We start from the raw sequence: 14,306 nt of genomic DNA, 5'->3' as shown, positions 1-14,306 counted from the left end.
AATTGTCTAAACAAATTAATATTTTGTAATATTTAAGAAACATTTGTTTGAATGTTAAATTACGAGACAGAGTCATTGAGGCGAGGAACCAGCCTTTTTCAGTACATTGCAATTCTTCCGGGTATCTCAAGCATTAACATTAATTAATTAAATTAACATTTACCAACAGATGGCATCACTTTGCCATCTTACACCCATAACATTTGCAACACATTTGAGTTTGAAAAACATGTTCCAAGGTCAATCAAATCCCCCCAATGTAAATCACAGTATGATCTAAACGACATACTGGTTTACAGAGCAAAAAAACTATTTTAGGTGCCAATAGGGTCTGTAGAATGTACACTGAACAAAAACATAAACACAACATGCAATGATTTAAGATTTGAATGAGTTACAGTTCATAAGGAAATCAGTCAATTGAAATACATTCATTAGGCCCTAATCTATGGATTTCACATGACTAAGAATACAGATAAGCATCTGTTGGTCACATATACCTGAATAAAAAGGAGGGCGTGGATCAGAAAACCAGTCAGTATCTGGTTGACCAACATTTGCCTCATGCAGCGCAACACATCTCCTTCACATAGAGTTGATCAGGCTGTTGGTTGTGGCCTGTGGAATGTTGTCCCACTCCTCTTGAATGGCTATGCAAAGTTGCTGGACATTGGCGGGAACTGGAACACGCTGTCGTACACATCGATCCAGAGCTTCCCAAACATGTTCAATGGGCGACACGTCTGGTAGTGGTGCAGGCCATGGAAGAACTTGGACATTTTCATATTCCAGGAATTGTATACAGATCCTTGCAACATGGGGCTATTTTTTATTTATCTAACTAGGCAAGTCAGTTAAGAACAAATTCTTATTTACAATGACGGCCTACCAAAAGGCCTCCTGCGGGGACGGGGCTGGGATTAAATATAAATACAATATAAATATAGGACAAAACACATCACTACAAGATAGACAACGCTACATAAAGAGAGACCTAAGACAACAACATAACAAGGCAGCAACACATGACAAAACAGCATGGTAGCAACCCAATATAACATGGTAGCAGCACAAAATATGGTACAAATATTATTGGGCACAGTCAACAGCACAAAAGGTCAAGAAGGAAGACAACAATACATCACACAAAGCAGCCACAACTGTCAGTAAGAGTGTACATGATTGAGTCTTTGAATGAAGAGATTGAGATAAAAATGTCCAATTTGAGTGTTTGTTGCAGCTCGTTCCAGTCGCGAGCTGCAGCAAACTGAAAAGAGGAGCGTGCAGGCAAATCTGATGGCAGAATGGTAAAGAACATCTAGCCGCTTGAGAGCACCCTTACCTGCCGATCTATAAATTATGTCTCCGTAATCTAGCATGGGTAGCCATGCATTATCAAATCAAATATATATATATATATTTGTCACATACACATGGTTAGCAGATGTTAATGCGAGTGTAGCGAAATGCTTGTGCTTCTAGTTCCGACAATGCAGTAATAACCAAGCAGATGGCAGACAGTGTGCTGAAACATGAGGTGATAGCGGAGGGTGAATGGCATGACAATGGGCCTCAGGATCTCGTCACGGTATGTGTGCATTAAAATTGCAATCATGTGGGTAGATTATGCCTGCCCATACCATAACCCCATCGCCACCATGTGGCGCTCTCTTCACAATGTTGACATCAGCAAATTGCTTGCCCGCACGACGCCATACACGCTGTCTGCCATCTGCCCGGTACAGTTGAAACCAGGATTCATCTGTGAAAAGCAGACTTCACCACTGAAGTCGGTTACAACGCCAAACTGCAGTCAGGTCAAGACACAGGTGAGGACAACGAGCATGCAGATGTATTTGTCTATATTATGGATCCCCATTAGCTGCTATTCTTCCTGGGGTCAGCAAAATGAAAGCAGTTTATACAATTTTAAAAACATTACAATACCTTCACAGATTTCACAACACACTGTATGCCCTCAGGCCCCTACTCCGCCACATATCTACAGTACTAAACCCATGTGTTTGTATAGTGCATATATTATCGTGTGTCTGTGCCAATGTTTGTGATGCTTCACAGTCCCCGCTGTTCCATAAGGTGTTGTTTTTTTTCTTCATATTTTTTAAATCTAATTTTACTGCTTGCATCAGTTACTTGATGTGGAATATAGTTCCATGTAGTTATGGCTCTATGTAGTACTGTGTGCCTCCCATAGTCTGTTCTGGACTTGGGGACTGTGAAGAGACCTCTTGTGGCACGTCTTGTGGGGTATGCATGGGTGTCAGAGCTGTATGCCAGTAGTATAGAGACAGCTCCTCATAAATGAAAGTAGTGATGAGCCTCCCTGAGACGGTTTCTGACAGGTTGTGCAGAAATTCTTTGATTGTGCAAACCCAGAGTTTCATCAGCTGTCAGGGTGGCTCATCTCAGATGATCCCGCATGTGGAGAAGCTGGATGTGGAGATCCTAGGCTCGCGTGGTTACATGTGGTCTGCGGATCAAATCAAATTGTATTTGTCACATGCGCCGAATACAACAGTGAAATGCTTACTTACAAGTCACTAACCAACAACGCAGTTAAGAAAACACAAAAAGTAAGAGATAAGAATAACAAATAATTAAAGAGCAGCTGTAAATAACAATAGCGTGGCTATATAAATGAGTTTAAGGCACTGCATCTCAGTGCTAGAGGCGTCACTACAGACCCTGATTCAATTCCAGGCTGTATCACAACCGGCTGTGTTTGGGAGTCCCATAGGGCGGCGCACAATTGGCCCAGCGTCGTCCATGTTAAGGTTTGGCCGGGGTAGTGTCACGCCTTGACCTTAGAGAGACGTTTTAATTCTCTATTTTGGTTTGGTCAGGGTGTGATTTGGGGTGGGCATTCTATGTTGTCTATTTCTTTGTTTTGGCCGAGTATGGTTCCCAATCAGAGGCAGCTGTCTATTGTTGTCTCTGATTGGGAATCATACTTAGGCAGCCTTTTTCCTACTGGTGTTTGTGGATGTTTATTTTCTGTTTAGTGTCTTACCTGACAGAACTGTTCGCGGTGTTACTTTGTTCGAGTGTTTTTTGATAATAAAAGAAATCATTAACATTTTCACGTTGCGCTTTGGTCCACTCCTTCCGATGACAGGCATTACAGGTAGGCCGTCATTGTAAATAAGACATTTGTTCTTAACTGACTTGCCTAGTTAAATAAAATATTGCTTTATACTACATATAATAGTTTTGAATATTAAGACAATTTTAAAGTATCAGAATTCCAATAAACCCCTTCATCTTCAAGAATAGGACTTTGAAATATGGAAGTATAGATTAGCCACATTGTTTTACCTGAGCATAACCCCAGAGCTAAGGATTTATTAACCAGCCCTAATGTTTATTTTGTTGTCACGGAGGACTGACTGGGCTCATTGATTCGAGTTGAAAAATAAATGCTGTGGTCATGGAATGGCATGTTTTGAGCACTACTGAAAAGTGCTACTTACATGTGAAAAATTAATGCATTTGCTATAGGCCAAGTGTTTACTTTTTGTTGGTGACCATTTATGTTGATATGCAGCTGTTTTTTAAAGGGCAAATTCACAGAAGAAACAAAAGTTGCCCTGCCTAAAAAGCTGAGGGTGCCTGGAGAAATGTAACCACTCTCAGATGAATAGACAGAACTATGGATGCAAGGACTGACCCATGATATCAAAATGGTTTTAACCATGTTATGAGGCTGTACAGTGTGTGTTTACATTTACAAAGTTTACAAACATTGGAGTAAAACAAGCTTATATTTTGGGTTCTCATGGAATGACAGTTGAACTGAACTCATGAGAATAAGTTATATTCTTCAAGAATCCATGTATATACTGTACATGAATATTAAAAATGGACGTAGCAACTACCAATTTGCCCCTTTAAGTCTATTGAAAGTGTGAGTTGGAGCATGTGTCCATTAGGCCTAAGGATTGTTTTTATTAGATTGAGCAAAAAGCCCCACTTTTATTCCATAGGCTTGGAGCCGCACTATGCAACTGTTGCAAGAGCACATTTTTCACTGGTTAAAAAAGATTGATAGGCAGCTTAAACCTCTTGAATTCAACCATTATTGGGTTGAAATACACATTTAGATTTGTGAACAGCCATCCACAATCCGTAGGGCACAAATAGCAATGACAGTGCATTGACGTGAATCACACTGCTGCCATGTAGATATCAATAAATGACATCCGTATTGCCGCAGACTACACCACTGCATGTCATCCTTACCTTCAAGCATTTATTCAAGTTGGACAAGCTTTGGATGCTGACAGCAGTGGCACCATTAGAAGACATCGCTTGGACTGTAGCCTACAAAAGCCTATTGCTGCTCTTTTCCCAAGATCCATCAAACAGTTTGTGTGTCATCAGTGGTCTCTGATTTGTGGTCAGACTCGCTCAGGTGGAACAAACTTGAACTTGCGTCTTTTTCAATGCTGATTTGGAATGTCGAGAAAACAGAAGTGTCAAAATATATATATTTTTGACAAACTAAAAGTTCATTTCTGAATTTAAAAGTAATCCTTCAAGTAATATAGGTTTTTCAAAAATCTATAATCTGATTACAACATTTTTTGTTGGTAACGTAACAGATTAGTTACCATTTTTTGTAATTCCTTACATTACTCCCCAACCCTGTACACAAGTGAGGTTACAAGGTCGCTCTTTAAGTCAATTGATTGGAGACACTGCCCTGTGTAGGGTGTCGTCTTTCGAATGGGACGTTAAACGGGTGTCCAGACTCTCTGAGGTCATTAAAGATCCCATGTCACTTATCGTAAGAGTAGGGGTGTTAACCCCGGTGTCCTGGCTAAATTCCCAATCTGTCCCTCAAACCATCACGGTCAGCTAATAATCCCCAGTTTACAATTGGCTCATTCATCCCCCTCCTCTCCCCTGTAACTATTCCCCAGGTTGTTGCTGGAAATGACAATGTGTTCAGTAAAATAACGGATAAATAGAAAATTGTTAGTACAGTGCACTTGGAAAGTATTCAGACCCCTTGACTTTTTCCACATTTTATTACGTTAGCCTTATTATAAAACTTTTTTTTAAATCCTCTCATTAATCTACACACAGTAGCCCATTTTTACAAATGTATTAAAAATAAAAAAACATTTACATAAGTATTCAGACCATTTACTCAGTACTTTGAAGCACCTTTGGCAGTGATTACAGCATCGAGTCTCCTTGGGAATGACGATACTTTTCCAGAATGACTGACCTTCATGTCTTAATGTCCCTTTTCTTTGCTTATTTGAGCTGTTCTTGCCATAATATGGACTTTGTGTTTTTCCAAATAGGGCTTTCTTCTGTATACCACCCCAACCACAACACAACTGATTGGCTCAAACGCATTAAGTGAACTTAAATTAAATGAACTTTTAACAAGGCACACCTGTTAATCGAAAAGCATTCCAGGTGACTATTACATCAAATCAATGTAAATTGTCCGGTGGCGATTTTATGAATTGTTCAGCAATCTTATGGCTTGGGGCTGGTTGAGAGAATGCCAAGAGTGTGCAAAGCTGTTATCAATGCAAAGGATGGCTACTTTGAAGAATATCAAATATATTTGGATTTGTTTAACACTTTTTTGCTTTACTACATGATTGCATATGTGTTATTTCATAATGTTGATGTCTTCACTTATTGTACAATGTAGAACATAGTAAAAATAAAGAAACACTGGAATGAGAAGGTGTCAAATTGACTGGTACTGTCGCTCCGTTCTTGTGTGTTTTATTTGAATCCTCGTGTTACTATTTGTATTTATTTTTTTACCTGCATCGTCTGGCAGGGCTCGTTAGTTACACCTGTTGTATTCGCCGCATGTGACAAAATAACATTTGATTTAGTGATATTTGATATTTCTCACTTAAACAATAAATGTACAATTCCCCCAAAATAATCTCACGAGTTCTAGAATCTTTGGTGTTCTCTTCTTCTTTTCATAATAGCTGCCGTCGTCAAGGCTGCTATCACAGCGAGTACCCCCGCCACCACAGCAAATATTAATGTAGCTATATGTGAGATTTGTGGTCCACATTCAGCGTCGGACCAATGAGTTCCAGATTTAATTTGCTGAAGCTTCAAGGTATCACATCTATAATAGGAGAAATAGACCACTGGTAAATTGGCAATGCGGTCATCCAACATTCAGTTTTACATGTTTTTCTATGTTAATATTGTAGTATTTAGATGATATTTTGATGGAAATAACCATTGTACATGAGCCACACTTACTGTGTGTGTGGCTGGCAGGCTGTAAATGATCCATTTGAATAGGTGTCACCAGTACAGTCAGAACACACAGTATCTGTAGATGTTGTTCCTGCACAAACAGGGTGAAACTCATTAAGGAACCTGTTTTGAGATGTGCTTAACTCACGATTGCATAAATCATGTACTGATGTCAATGGAAGATCTGCATGAAGACCAACCTGTGTGGTTGATGTATTGACCAGGTTTACAGCTGCTGTGTCTCTGGGCTGCTCTACAACCATCCTTAGTTTGGTCTAGACAGTAGAACCCCTCCAGTGTCCCACAGACAGTGTCTGATGAAGGTGTACATGGCTGCTTTACCTTCAAACCCAAACCTAGAGAGAAAACATGTCACTTGGTATCTGAAGCTAAATGTAAACCCTGTGGTATTTCATTAAAACAACAGCTTATATAGTAAAGTAGCTCAGTGTTTATGCCCAGAACACATAATTCTCACCTGGATCACATGTGGTACAGTTGTTGCATGTTGTTTTATCACTGGGCTCATCAAGGAAGGTGGAGATATTACAGGGCACACAGGAGGTGAATGTAGATGTAGTACAATGACTATGTACATGATATCCTGTTGAAAAGAAAAACAAAGTAATTCACTTTTGGTATTATTATCATCATAATTATTGTTTTTATGATTATAATTAACTCCTCATAAAAATACACAAGGTCCTTACCAGGCCTACACATTCTGCAATATACATCACCTATTTCATAGATGGCTGGATCATATGTGGAACAGGGTTCAATGTTTAGAAGTATCAAAGTTATAGTCATCTGAAAATAGAGAATAAATAAATCACCACCATCAGCATCCAATACATTTAAAGATGAGACACCAAACCCAAGATAACCTGTTATCTGCAAATCCAGTCAATAAACGTTACTGAAATGTACTTCTCTCTACCATGTCTTTTTCTTCAAGGTTTCAGTAAAATTGAAACTAAGACTAGTGTAATGACTCTGGGTTTATAAGCGAGGATATCAACTCTGCCGTTCGAGCATGCTTTTGGGGCACAGTCGATAGAGCGCTGGACTTCGGGCTAGAAGGTTGAGGGTTCGAGATCTGCTCCCTGCCTGTTTCATTACACTATATAGTAGGCTAATAACTTTGATTCATATTTCATAAAGGAAATATTTACATTGGTAATTTATTTTTGACAAGCCACAAAATGTGCAAATACGAAATGTTTCACTTACAGTCCATGTCAAGGTTTCAAACTGTGCCATGGTTCCTCAATCATCTCCAACTCACTGGAAGACCCACACACTGGATTTGTGAAGTTCTTAGGAGTTTTGAAGTATCAAGATGAACTGACCTGTAGGCTTAATGTATTTTAGTACATGTACTGTATATTTAGAATAGTTCAATTATATTCTGCTTATTATTGCATACACTTCCCAGTTAATAAATATAGTAATGTATGTTGGCTGGCCACCCCTGAGTTATCAGTCACCAATCAATAAAACTGAACTGAATCAAGATATCATAATTTACAAATTTAAAGATTATTATATTTTATTATGATTCAGTTCAGATGATATCTTGCTGAATTTACAGCATGAAAAACAACTGTAATAGGATAGTTATCAACTTTGGGAAGTATGAAACAGAAATTGGTAAATAGTTAGAGAATGGTGCCCTCTTGTGGTGAAGTAGCCTTGTACATGGAGCAATGTCCGTTCTACCAAAGACAGCGCAGTATGAAGACAGACTAAAACTGCTTCATCAAAAGAAATCCTCGCTCACACTTGTAGGTGATGTCATGGCGACTCGTGCGTAGAAACACGTAATCGGGGTTAATGGTCTCTCGGGCCGAACTGCGCATTTTTATTTTATTTCACCTTTATTTAACCAAGTAGGCAAGTTGAGAACAAGTTCTCATTTGCAACTGCGACCTGGCCAAGATAAAGCATAGCAGTGTGAACAGAAATCAACACAGAGTTACACATGGAGTAAACAATAAACAAGTCAATAACACAGTAGGAAGAAAAAAATTAACATAAAAAAAAGAGTCTATATACATAGTGTGCAAAAGGCATGAGGAGGTAGGAGAATAATTACAATTTAGTAGTTTAACACGGGAGTGATAAATGATCAGATGGTCATGTACAGGTAGAGATATTGGTGTGCAAAAGAGCAGAAAAGTAAATAAATAAACACAGTATGGGGATGAGGTAGGTAAATTGGGTGGGATATTTACCGATAGACTATGTACAGCTGCAGCGATCGGTTAGCTGCTCAGATAGCAGATGTTTGAAGTTGGTGAGGGAGATAAAAGTCTCCAACCTCAATGATGTTTGCAATTCGTTCCAGTCACAGGCAGCAGAGAACTGGAGGGAAAGGCAGCCAAATGAGGTGTTGGCTTTAGGGATGATCAGTGAGATACACCTACTGGAGCGCGTGCTACGGGTGGGTGTTGCCATCGTGACCAGTGAACTGAGATAAGGCAGAGCTTTACCTAGCATGGACTTGTAGATGACCTGGAGCCAGTGGGTCTGGCGACGAATATGTAGCGAGGGCCAGCCGACTAGAGCATACAGGTCGCAGTGGTGGGTGGTATAAGGTGCATTAGTAACAAAGCGGATGGCACTGTGATAAACAGCATCCAGTTTACTGAGTAGAGTATTGGAAGCCATTTTGTAGATGACATCGCCGAAGTCGAGGATCGGTAGGATAGTCATTTTTACTTGGGTAAGTTTGGCGGCGTGAGTGAAGGAGGCTTTGTTGCGAAATAGAAAGCCGATTCTAGATTTGATTTTGGATTGGAGATGTTTGATATGAGTCTGGAAGGAGAGTTTGCAGTCTAGCCAGACACCTAGGTACTTATAGATGTCCACATATTCTAGGTCGGAACCATCCAGGGTGGTGATGCTAGTCGGGCGTGCGGGTGCAGGCAGCGAACAGTTGAAAAACATGCATTTGGTTTTACTAGCGTTTAAGAGCAGTTGGAGGCCACAGAAGGAGTGTTGTATGGCATTGAAGCTCGTTTGGAAGTTAGATAGTACAGTGTCCAAGGAAGTATACAGAATGGTGTCGTCTGCGTAGAGGTGGATCAGGGAATCGCCCGCAGCAAGAGCAACATCATTGATATATACAGAGAAAAGAGTCGGCCCAAGAATTTAACCCTGTGGCACCCCCATAGAGACAAGGCAAGGCAATCATTAGAAAAACCGAGGCTACTGAGTCTGCCGATGAGAATATGGTGATTGACAGAGTCGAAAGCCTTGGCCAGGTCGATGAAGACGGCTGCACAGTACTGTCTTTGTGCAAGCCATCAAATCAAAGGCACTCCTTCGATTTAAAGTTGTTTTTGACGAATATGAAAACATGTCAGTTTGTCACTTTCACGAGGTTGGAGTAATAACATGTTCACCTACTTAAGACATTGGCTCCAATCTCGGTTGTGCCTTTAGATTTTGAGAAAATGTCATACTAAGGAAGAATTTTTAGACCATGCCTACACAACGTTTCTAGTTGGTGAAGTATAGCGTTGCATTTAAAAATAATTACAAATAGGCATCTATTTCCTAGGCAATTATTTATAAATGTTTTGTTTTGCATAGATTGCTGTCTTGATTTACATTGTATCTCAATTGCTTGAGGATCTGTTCTCTCTCGCCACCCCTTTCATCTGCACTGATGGGTCAATACTTGACAGTTAATCAATATGGTTGATGAAATCATCATTAGGTACATTTTTGTGTTTGCTTTTCATGTATTGTGTAATTGATATGTATATAGATATGTTTAGTGTAATTGTTGTTGATTGCTGTTCATGCAGGGCTCATCTGCGAAAGAGACCATGGTCTCAGCATGACTGACTCCCTGCTTAAATAAAGGTTAAACACAGTTCCATGATCATTGCATAATAAACTCCTCGTCTTTTCTGTGATATTTTCATACTCACAAGGCCTACAACAAGGAAATCATTCATTCATTGTATGTACATATGGTATAATTTCATGGGACCCTGAATAATACAGTGTTGATGGCCTTTAACTCCACCCATTATTCACCACAAATAAACTCACTGTATATGAAAACATATTGGCTTTTAGAGCAAAAACTATTCTATGTGCCGCAGTAAAAGTATGCATGTTTTGGGGTCTATTTTGTACATACACACGGCTTATAAATGAGGCCCAAGGTCTGTTTGCCAAGTATTCTTCCCCCACAATGGGGCAACGAACAAAAAGTAGCCAGGCAAAGTCTGTCTGAAAAGAAAAGGTAGAGAACAGCAGAGCGTACAGTAGGCTTGCCTATTCGTTGTTGTAAAATTACACAATCATTCATCAATATGAAAATATATGATTCTTAAAGTTAGGCTACAGCGCGGCACATGTAAAGTAGGTTATTTCTACGTAAATACGTTATATTTATCTTACCGCAGCCTTGATCAGTAGTGTAGATGTCATAAGGTGAATTCACCAATTTGTAAGTCGCTCTGGATAAGAGCGTCTGCCAAATGACTTAAATGTAAATGTAGTGTAGGGCATATGGCTAACTTTATTTTCACTCTCCGTTCAGCGGAAGGAAACAGGAAACACGTTTTCAAAATAAAAGTTCCCATCAGAATAACAGAAACGCGTCAATAACCGATATTTTCTCATGATATGAGATATAATTGGGCTATTTTTTCATATTTAAGTGACATTTGCAACACGTAGGGGTTTTAAACATGTTCAAATAAATGCCCCCAGTGCAAATCACTGTATTTGAAATATATATTGGCTTTAAAAGCAAAAACTATTCTAGGTCCTCCATGCATTTCAAATAATAAACAAAGCAACTGTACTTTGTTTTATCCAGTTCTTCACTAACAAAATATACACCCATTACATTCCTTTACTGTGTGAGAGATTTATAAGTTTCATATTTCTATTTTCTTATTTCTGTTGACAGATTTATTGGTGATTACGTGATGTTGAAGTCACACAGCTAAATATTTTAACAAACTAAAAACTGTTCCTACTTTCTGAGTAAAACCAGTTGATGTATAAAGTACCAGACTCAATATTTCTGTAGCCTATGGGATACCTTCTAGAGGGCAGTCATGTATTGTCATTACTGCACATTTTTATAAAATTATAATGCCTTTGTAGGATGAGTGAGTTAATAACCCTCTTACTTGGATTCATAGAATACTGACATTCAGGAGGTCATAAGGTCAATCATGTTGTAGCAGTCTGGTGTAATAGTTGTGCTTCCATTTACAGTTCAGTAGTGCTCTAAATGTGCAGTATTTACTAAAACAATCTAAATGGTCATTTCCCATGCTAATGGAAGCATTTACCCAGGAACGGTGGGCATGACAATTTGAAAGATTTAAAACATAGCATGAAATATTGACAGTTTTTGTTTTGTAGATGACCTCCATGCATTTCAACTAATAAATCCAGCAAGTGTACATTGTTAGGCAAAACTGTATTTAATGTAACATCTTGTACAGTATTATATTATATTTAACCTTCAACAAGTTACATAAGCATTTAGTAGATCACATTACCATTTTTCCAACAGAAAACGTTTCTTTCTAACTAAAATTATATTATTCAATTCGGAGTAATGCAGTGTCAAACTTTGGTTGTACAACTTGTTTTTCTGTAAAGAACTTTGCTGGATAATATTGACAGCTTGACTGGTCATTTGGTGATTTTGAGAACAGTTCAGGCAGAGGAGTACGTTTCAAACATCCCCATGTGATACAAATACACAGTGGTCCTCTGTCAACAGGCATCTAGAAGTCATATTGTTCCTACTGGAGGCTGTGTTTCAGTGTTTCATTTCTTTACATTACAATACAATGTTCTGTAGAATCCTGTTTTTATACCAACCAGATTCTACAATATCACATTTAACATGTAGTGTTAAGATAATAGATGGCTGGACCAGCCAGCCAGCGGACCACAGATTACAGAATGTTGACTCCTTGACTGACGGGGGCTTGAATCTGGGGAGAGAAGTCATTTGTAATTTATCAGTAATTAATTTACATTCTGGACAATGTTTTGTAGTACAATAGCTTGTCCTATATTCTTATATCATATCATTGGTCTTAGCATTGATTAAGTTATATACCATATACATTTACTTATAAATATGTTTGAAATTATTAACCCTAACCCTAACCCTAACCCTAACTTGTGAACGATTCTGTCCACATATTTTGAAAACCTTGAAGGTGTGCCTTACCGTTTCCATTTCCCCCAGACAGCATTGATATTTCCTGATCTGGGGATGCCTATCAGATAGAAATAGTAATTAGTCAAACACGTTGGGCTAGTTTCCCGGACAGAGATTACTCTCAGTCCTGGACTAAGAAGCACATTCAATGAAGATTTTCCATTTAAAGTGCTTTTTATTCAAAAACAATCTCTGTCTGGGAAACTGGCTCAATAAATTCAAATTTCACAGTTAGAAGAAAGCACAAAGTAGTACAATGTGATGAAAGATATTCATAGATTTTCAAACATACCTGTGTAAGTATTTGAGGGTCTATAAAAAGAAGTGAAGTGGGCACCATTGTCTGCAGATAAAATGCCTAGATTTGGTGTTCCTGAGGTTATCTCCCTCACTAGTAGCATTGCTACTGTCTTAGCATCACAGTGTGTGGTGGGAAATGCCTCCACCCACCTGGTGAACCTGTCAATAAGGACTACACAGTACCTTTTCCTTTCTTTATGCAATATCTATAAAATCCATGGCAAGATAGACAAATGTTCCTCTTGGCGTAGGGAAATGACCTGGTTTCAGAGGTGTTCCTTTGGCAATGTAAAATTGCATGCACAAAGCACATCGAAACAGAAACGGTTTCACATACTGAGTCAAATTTGGACAAAAACCAATCCAAAGAAATTGCCTCTATCATATCCCTCCTTGACAAATGGGCCATACCATGGGCCACTTGGCAAACAGAGGTGATAAGACAAGCTGGCAGACACGGTCTCTCCAAATATTTGAAACAGGGTCAAGTTTACAACCACACGGTTGCCATACCGGCAGGGTAGCCTAGTGGTTAGGGCGTTGGACTAGTAACCGGAAGGTTGCAAGTTCAAACCCCCGAGCTGATGAGGTACAAATCTGTTGTTCTGCCCCTGAACAGGCAGTTAACCCACTAGGCCGTCGTTGAAAATAAGAATTTTTTCTTAACTGACTTGCCTAGTTAAATAAAGGTAAAAATAAAAATAAATACCAAATGAGAACCAACATCCAAAGCCTGTTTAGATGCCAAATCAGTCTTTCCCAACAGTAGCAGAGAAGAACATGGAGTGGCTATGACACTTTGAGGTAGCCAATTTAGCAGCCTCATCTTCCATGGCGTTACCCATACTCACAAAACCATTCCCCCAGTGTGAGGAGCAACCTTCACAATAGCCAAAGCAGAGGGCAGCATCATAGCCTCCAAGAGATCTAAAACCATAGTTCCATTATGAATAGGACTTCCACAAGCATTGTGAAAACCCCTACTCCTCCACACCAGGAGAGACAAACCCCTACTCCTCCACACCAGGAGAGACAATCCCCTACTCCTCCACACCAGGAGAGACAAACCCCTACTCCTCCACACCAGGAGAGACAATCCCCTACTCCTCCACACCAGGAGAGACAAACCCCTACTCCTCCACACCAGGAGAGACAAACCCCTACTCCTCCACACCAGGAGAGACAATCCCCTACTCCTCCACACCAGGAGAGACAAACCCCTACTCCTCCACACCAGGAGACAAACCCCTACTCCTCCACACCAGGAGAGACAAACCCCTACTCCTCCACACCAGGAGACAAACCCCTACTCCTCCACACCAGGAGAGACAAACCCCTACTACTCCACACCAGGAGAGACCCCTACTCCTCCACATACCACACCAGGAGAGACAAACCCCTACTCCTCCACATACCACACCAGGAGAGACAAACCCCTACTCCTCCACATACCACACCAGGAGAGACAAACCCCTATTCCTCCACATACCACACCAGGAGAGACAAACCCCTA

The 14,306-nt window shown here is 39.7% G+C and overlaps 1 protein-coding gene and 1 long non-coding RNA gene across 4 annotated transcripts; both read right to left on the bottom strand.

Annotated features, from left to right (window-relative positions):
• Nucleotides 1–814: 814 nt before the first annotated feature.
• On the bottom strand, nucleotides 815–4,567 carry LOC135503945 (uncharacterized). Its single transcript, XR_010450037.1, has 2 exons — nucleotides 4,261–4,567; nucleotides 815–2,491 (listed from the first exon to the last, which is right to left on the bottom strand). It is a non-coding gene; the product is annotated as an uncharacterized LOC135503945 (long non-coding RNA).
• A 465-nt stretch (nucleotides 4,568–5,032) lies between these two features.
• Nucleotides 5,033–10,834, bottom strand: LOC135503939 (tumor necrosis factor receptor superfamily member 14-like). Of its 3 annotated transcripts, none has more exons than XM_064922138.1 (7): nucleotides 10,696–10,834; nucleotides 7,507–8,640; nucleotides 6,984–7,083; nucleotides 6,752–6,877; nucleotides 6,474–6,629; nucleotides 6,277–6,364; nucleotides 5,033–6,136 (listed from the first exon to the last, which is right to left on the bottom strand). In XM_064922138.1, the coding sequence occupies exons 2-7, from the start codon at nucleotides 7,534–7,536 to the stop codon at nucleotides 5,953–5,955; spliced, it is 684 nt and encodes a 227-aa protein (XP_064778210.1). In that variant the 5' UTR covers nucleotides 7,537–8,640; nucleotides 10,696–10,834; the 3' UTR covers nucleotides 5,033–5,952. The 3 variants fall into 3 exon arrangements, with proteins under 3 accessions (XP_064778210.1, XP_064778209.1, XP_064778211.1); XM_064922137.1 differs by having other exon boundaries at nucleotides 7,507–7,625; XM_064922139.1 differs by having other exon boundaries at nucleotides 7,014–7,083; nucleotides 7,507–7,625.
• Between the last annotated feature and the right edge of the window lie 3,472 nt (nucleotides 10,835–14,306).

This window comes from Oncorhynchus masou, chromosome 18 (genome assembly GCF_036934945.1).
Source record: "Oncorhynchus masou masou isolate Uvic2021 chromosome 18, UVic_Omas_1.1, whole genome shotgun sequence".
NCBI classification, from domain to species: Eukaryota; Metazoa; Chordata; class Actinopteri; order Salmoniformes; family Salmonidae; genus Oncorhynchus; species Oncorhynchus masou.
The sequence above is the reverse complement of the archived record's forward strand: the minus strand, read 5'-3'. Positions and strand labels throughout refer to the sequence as shown.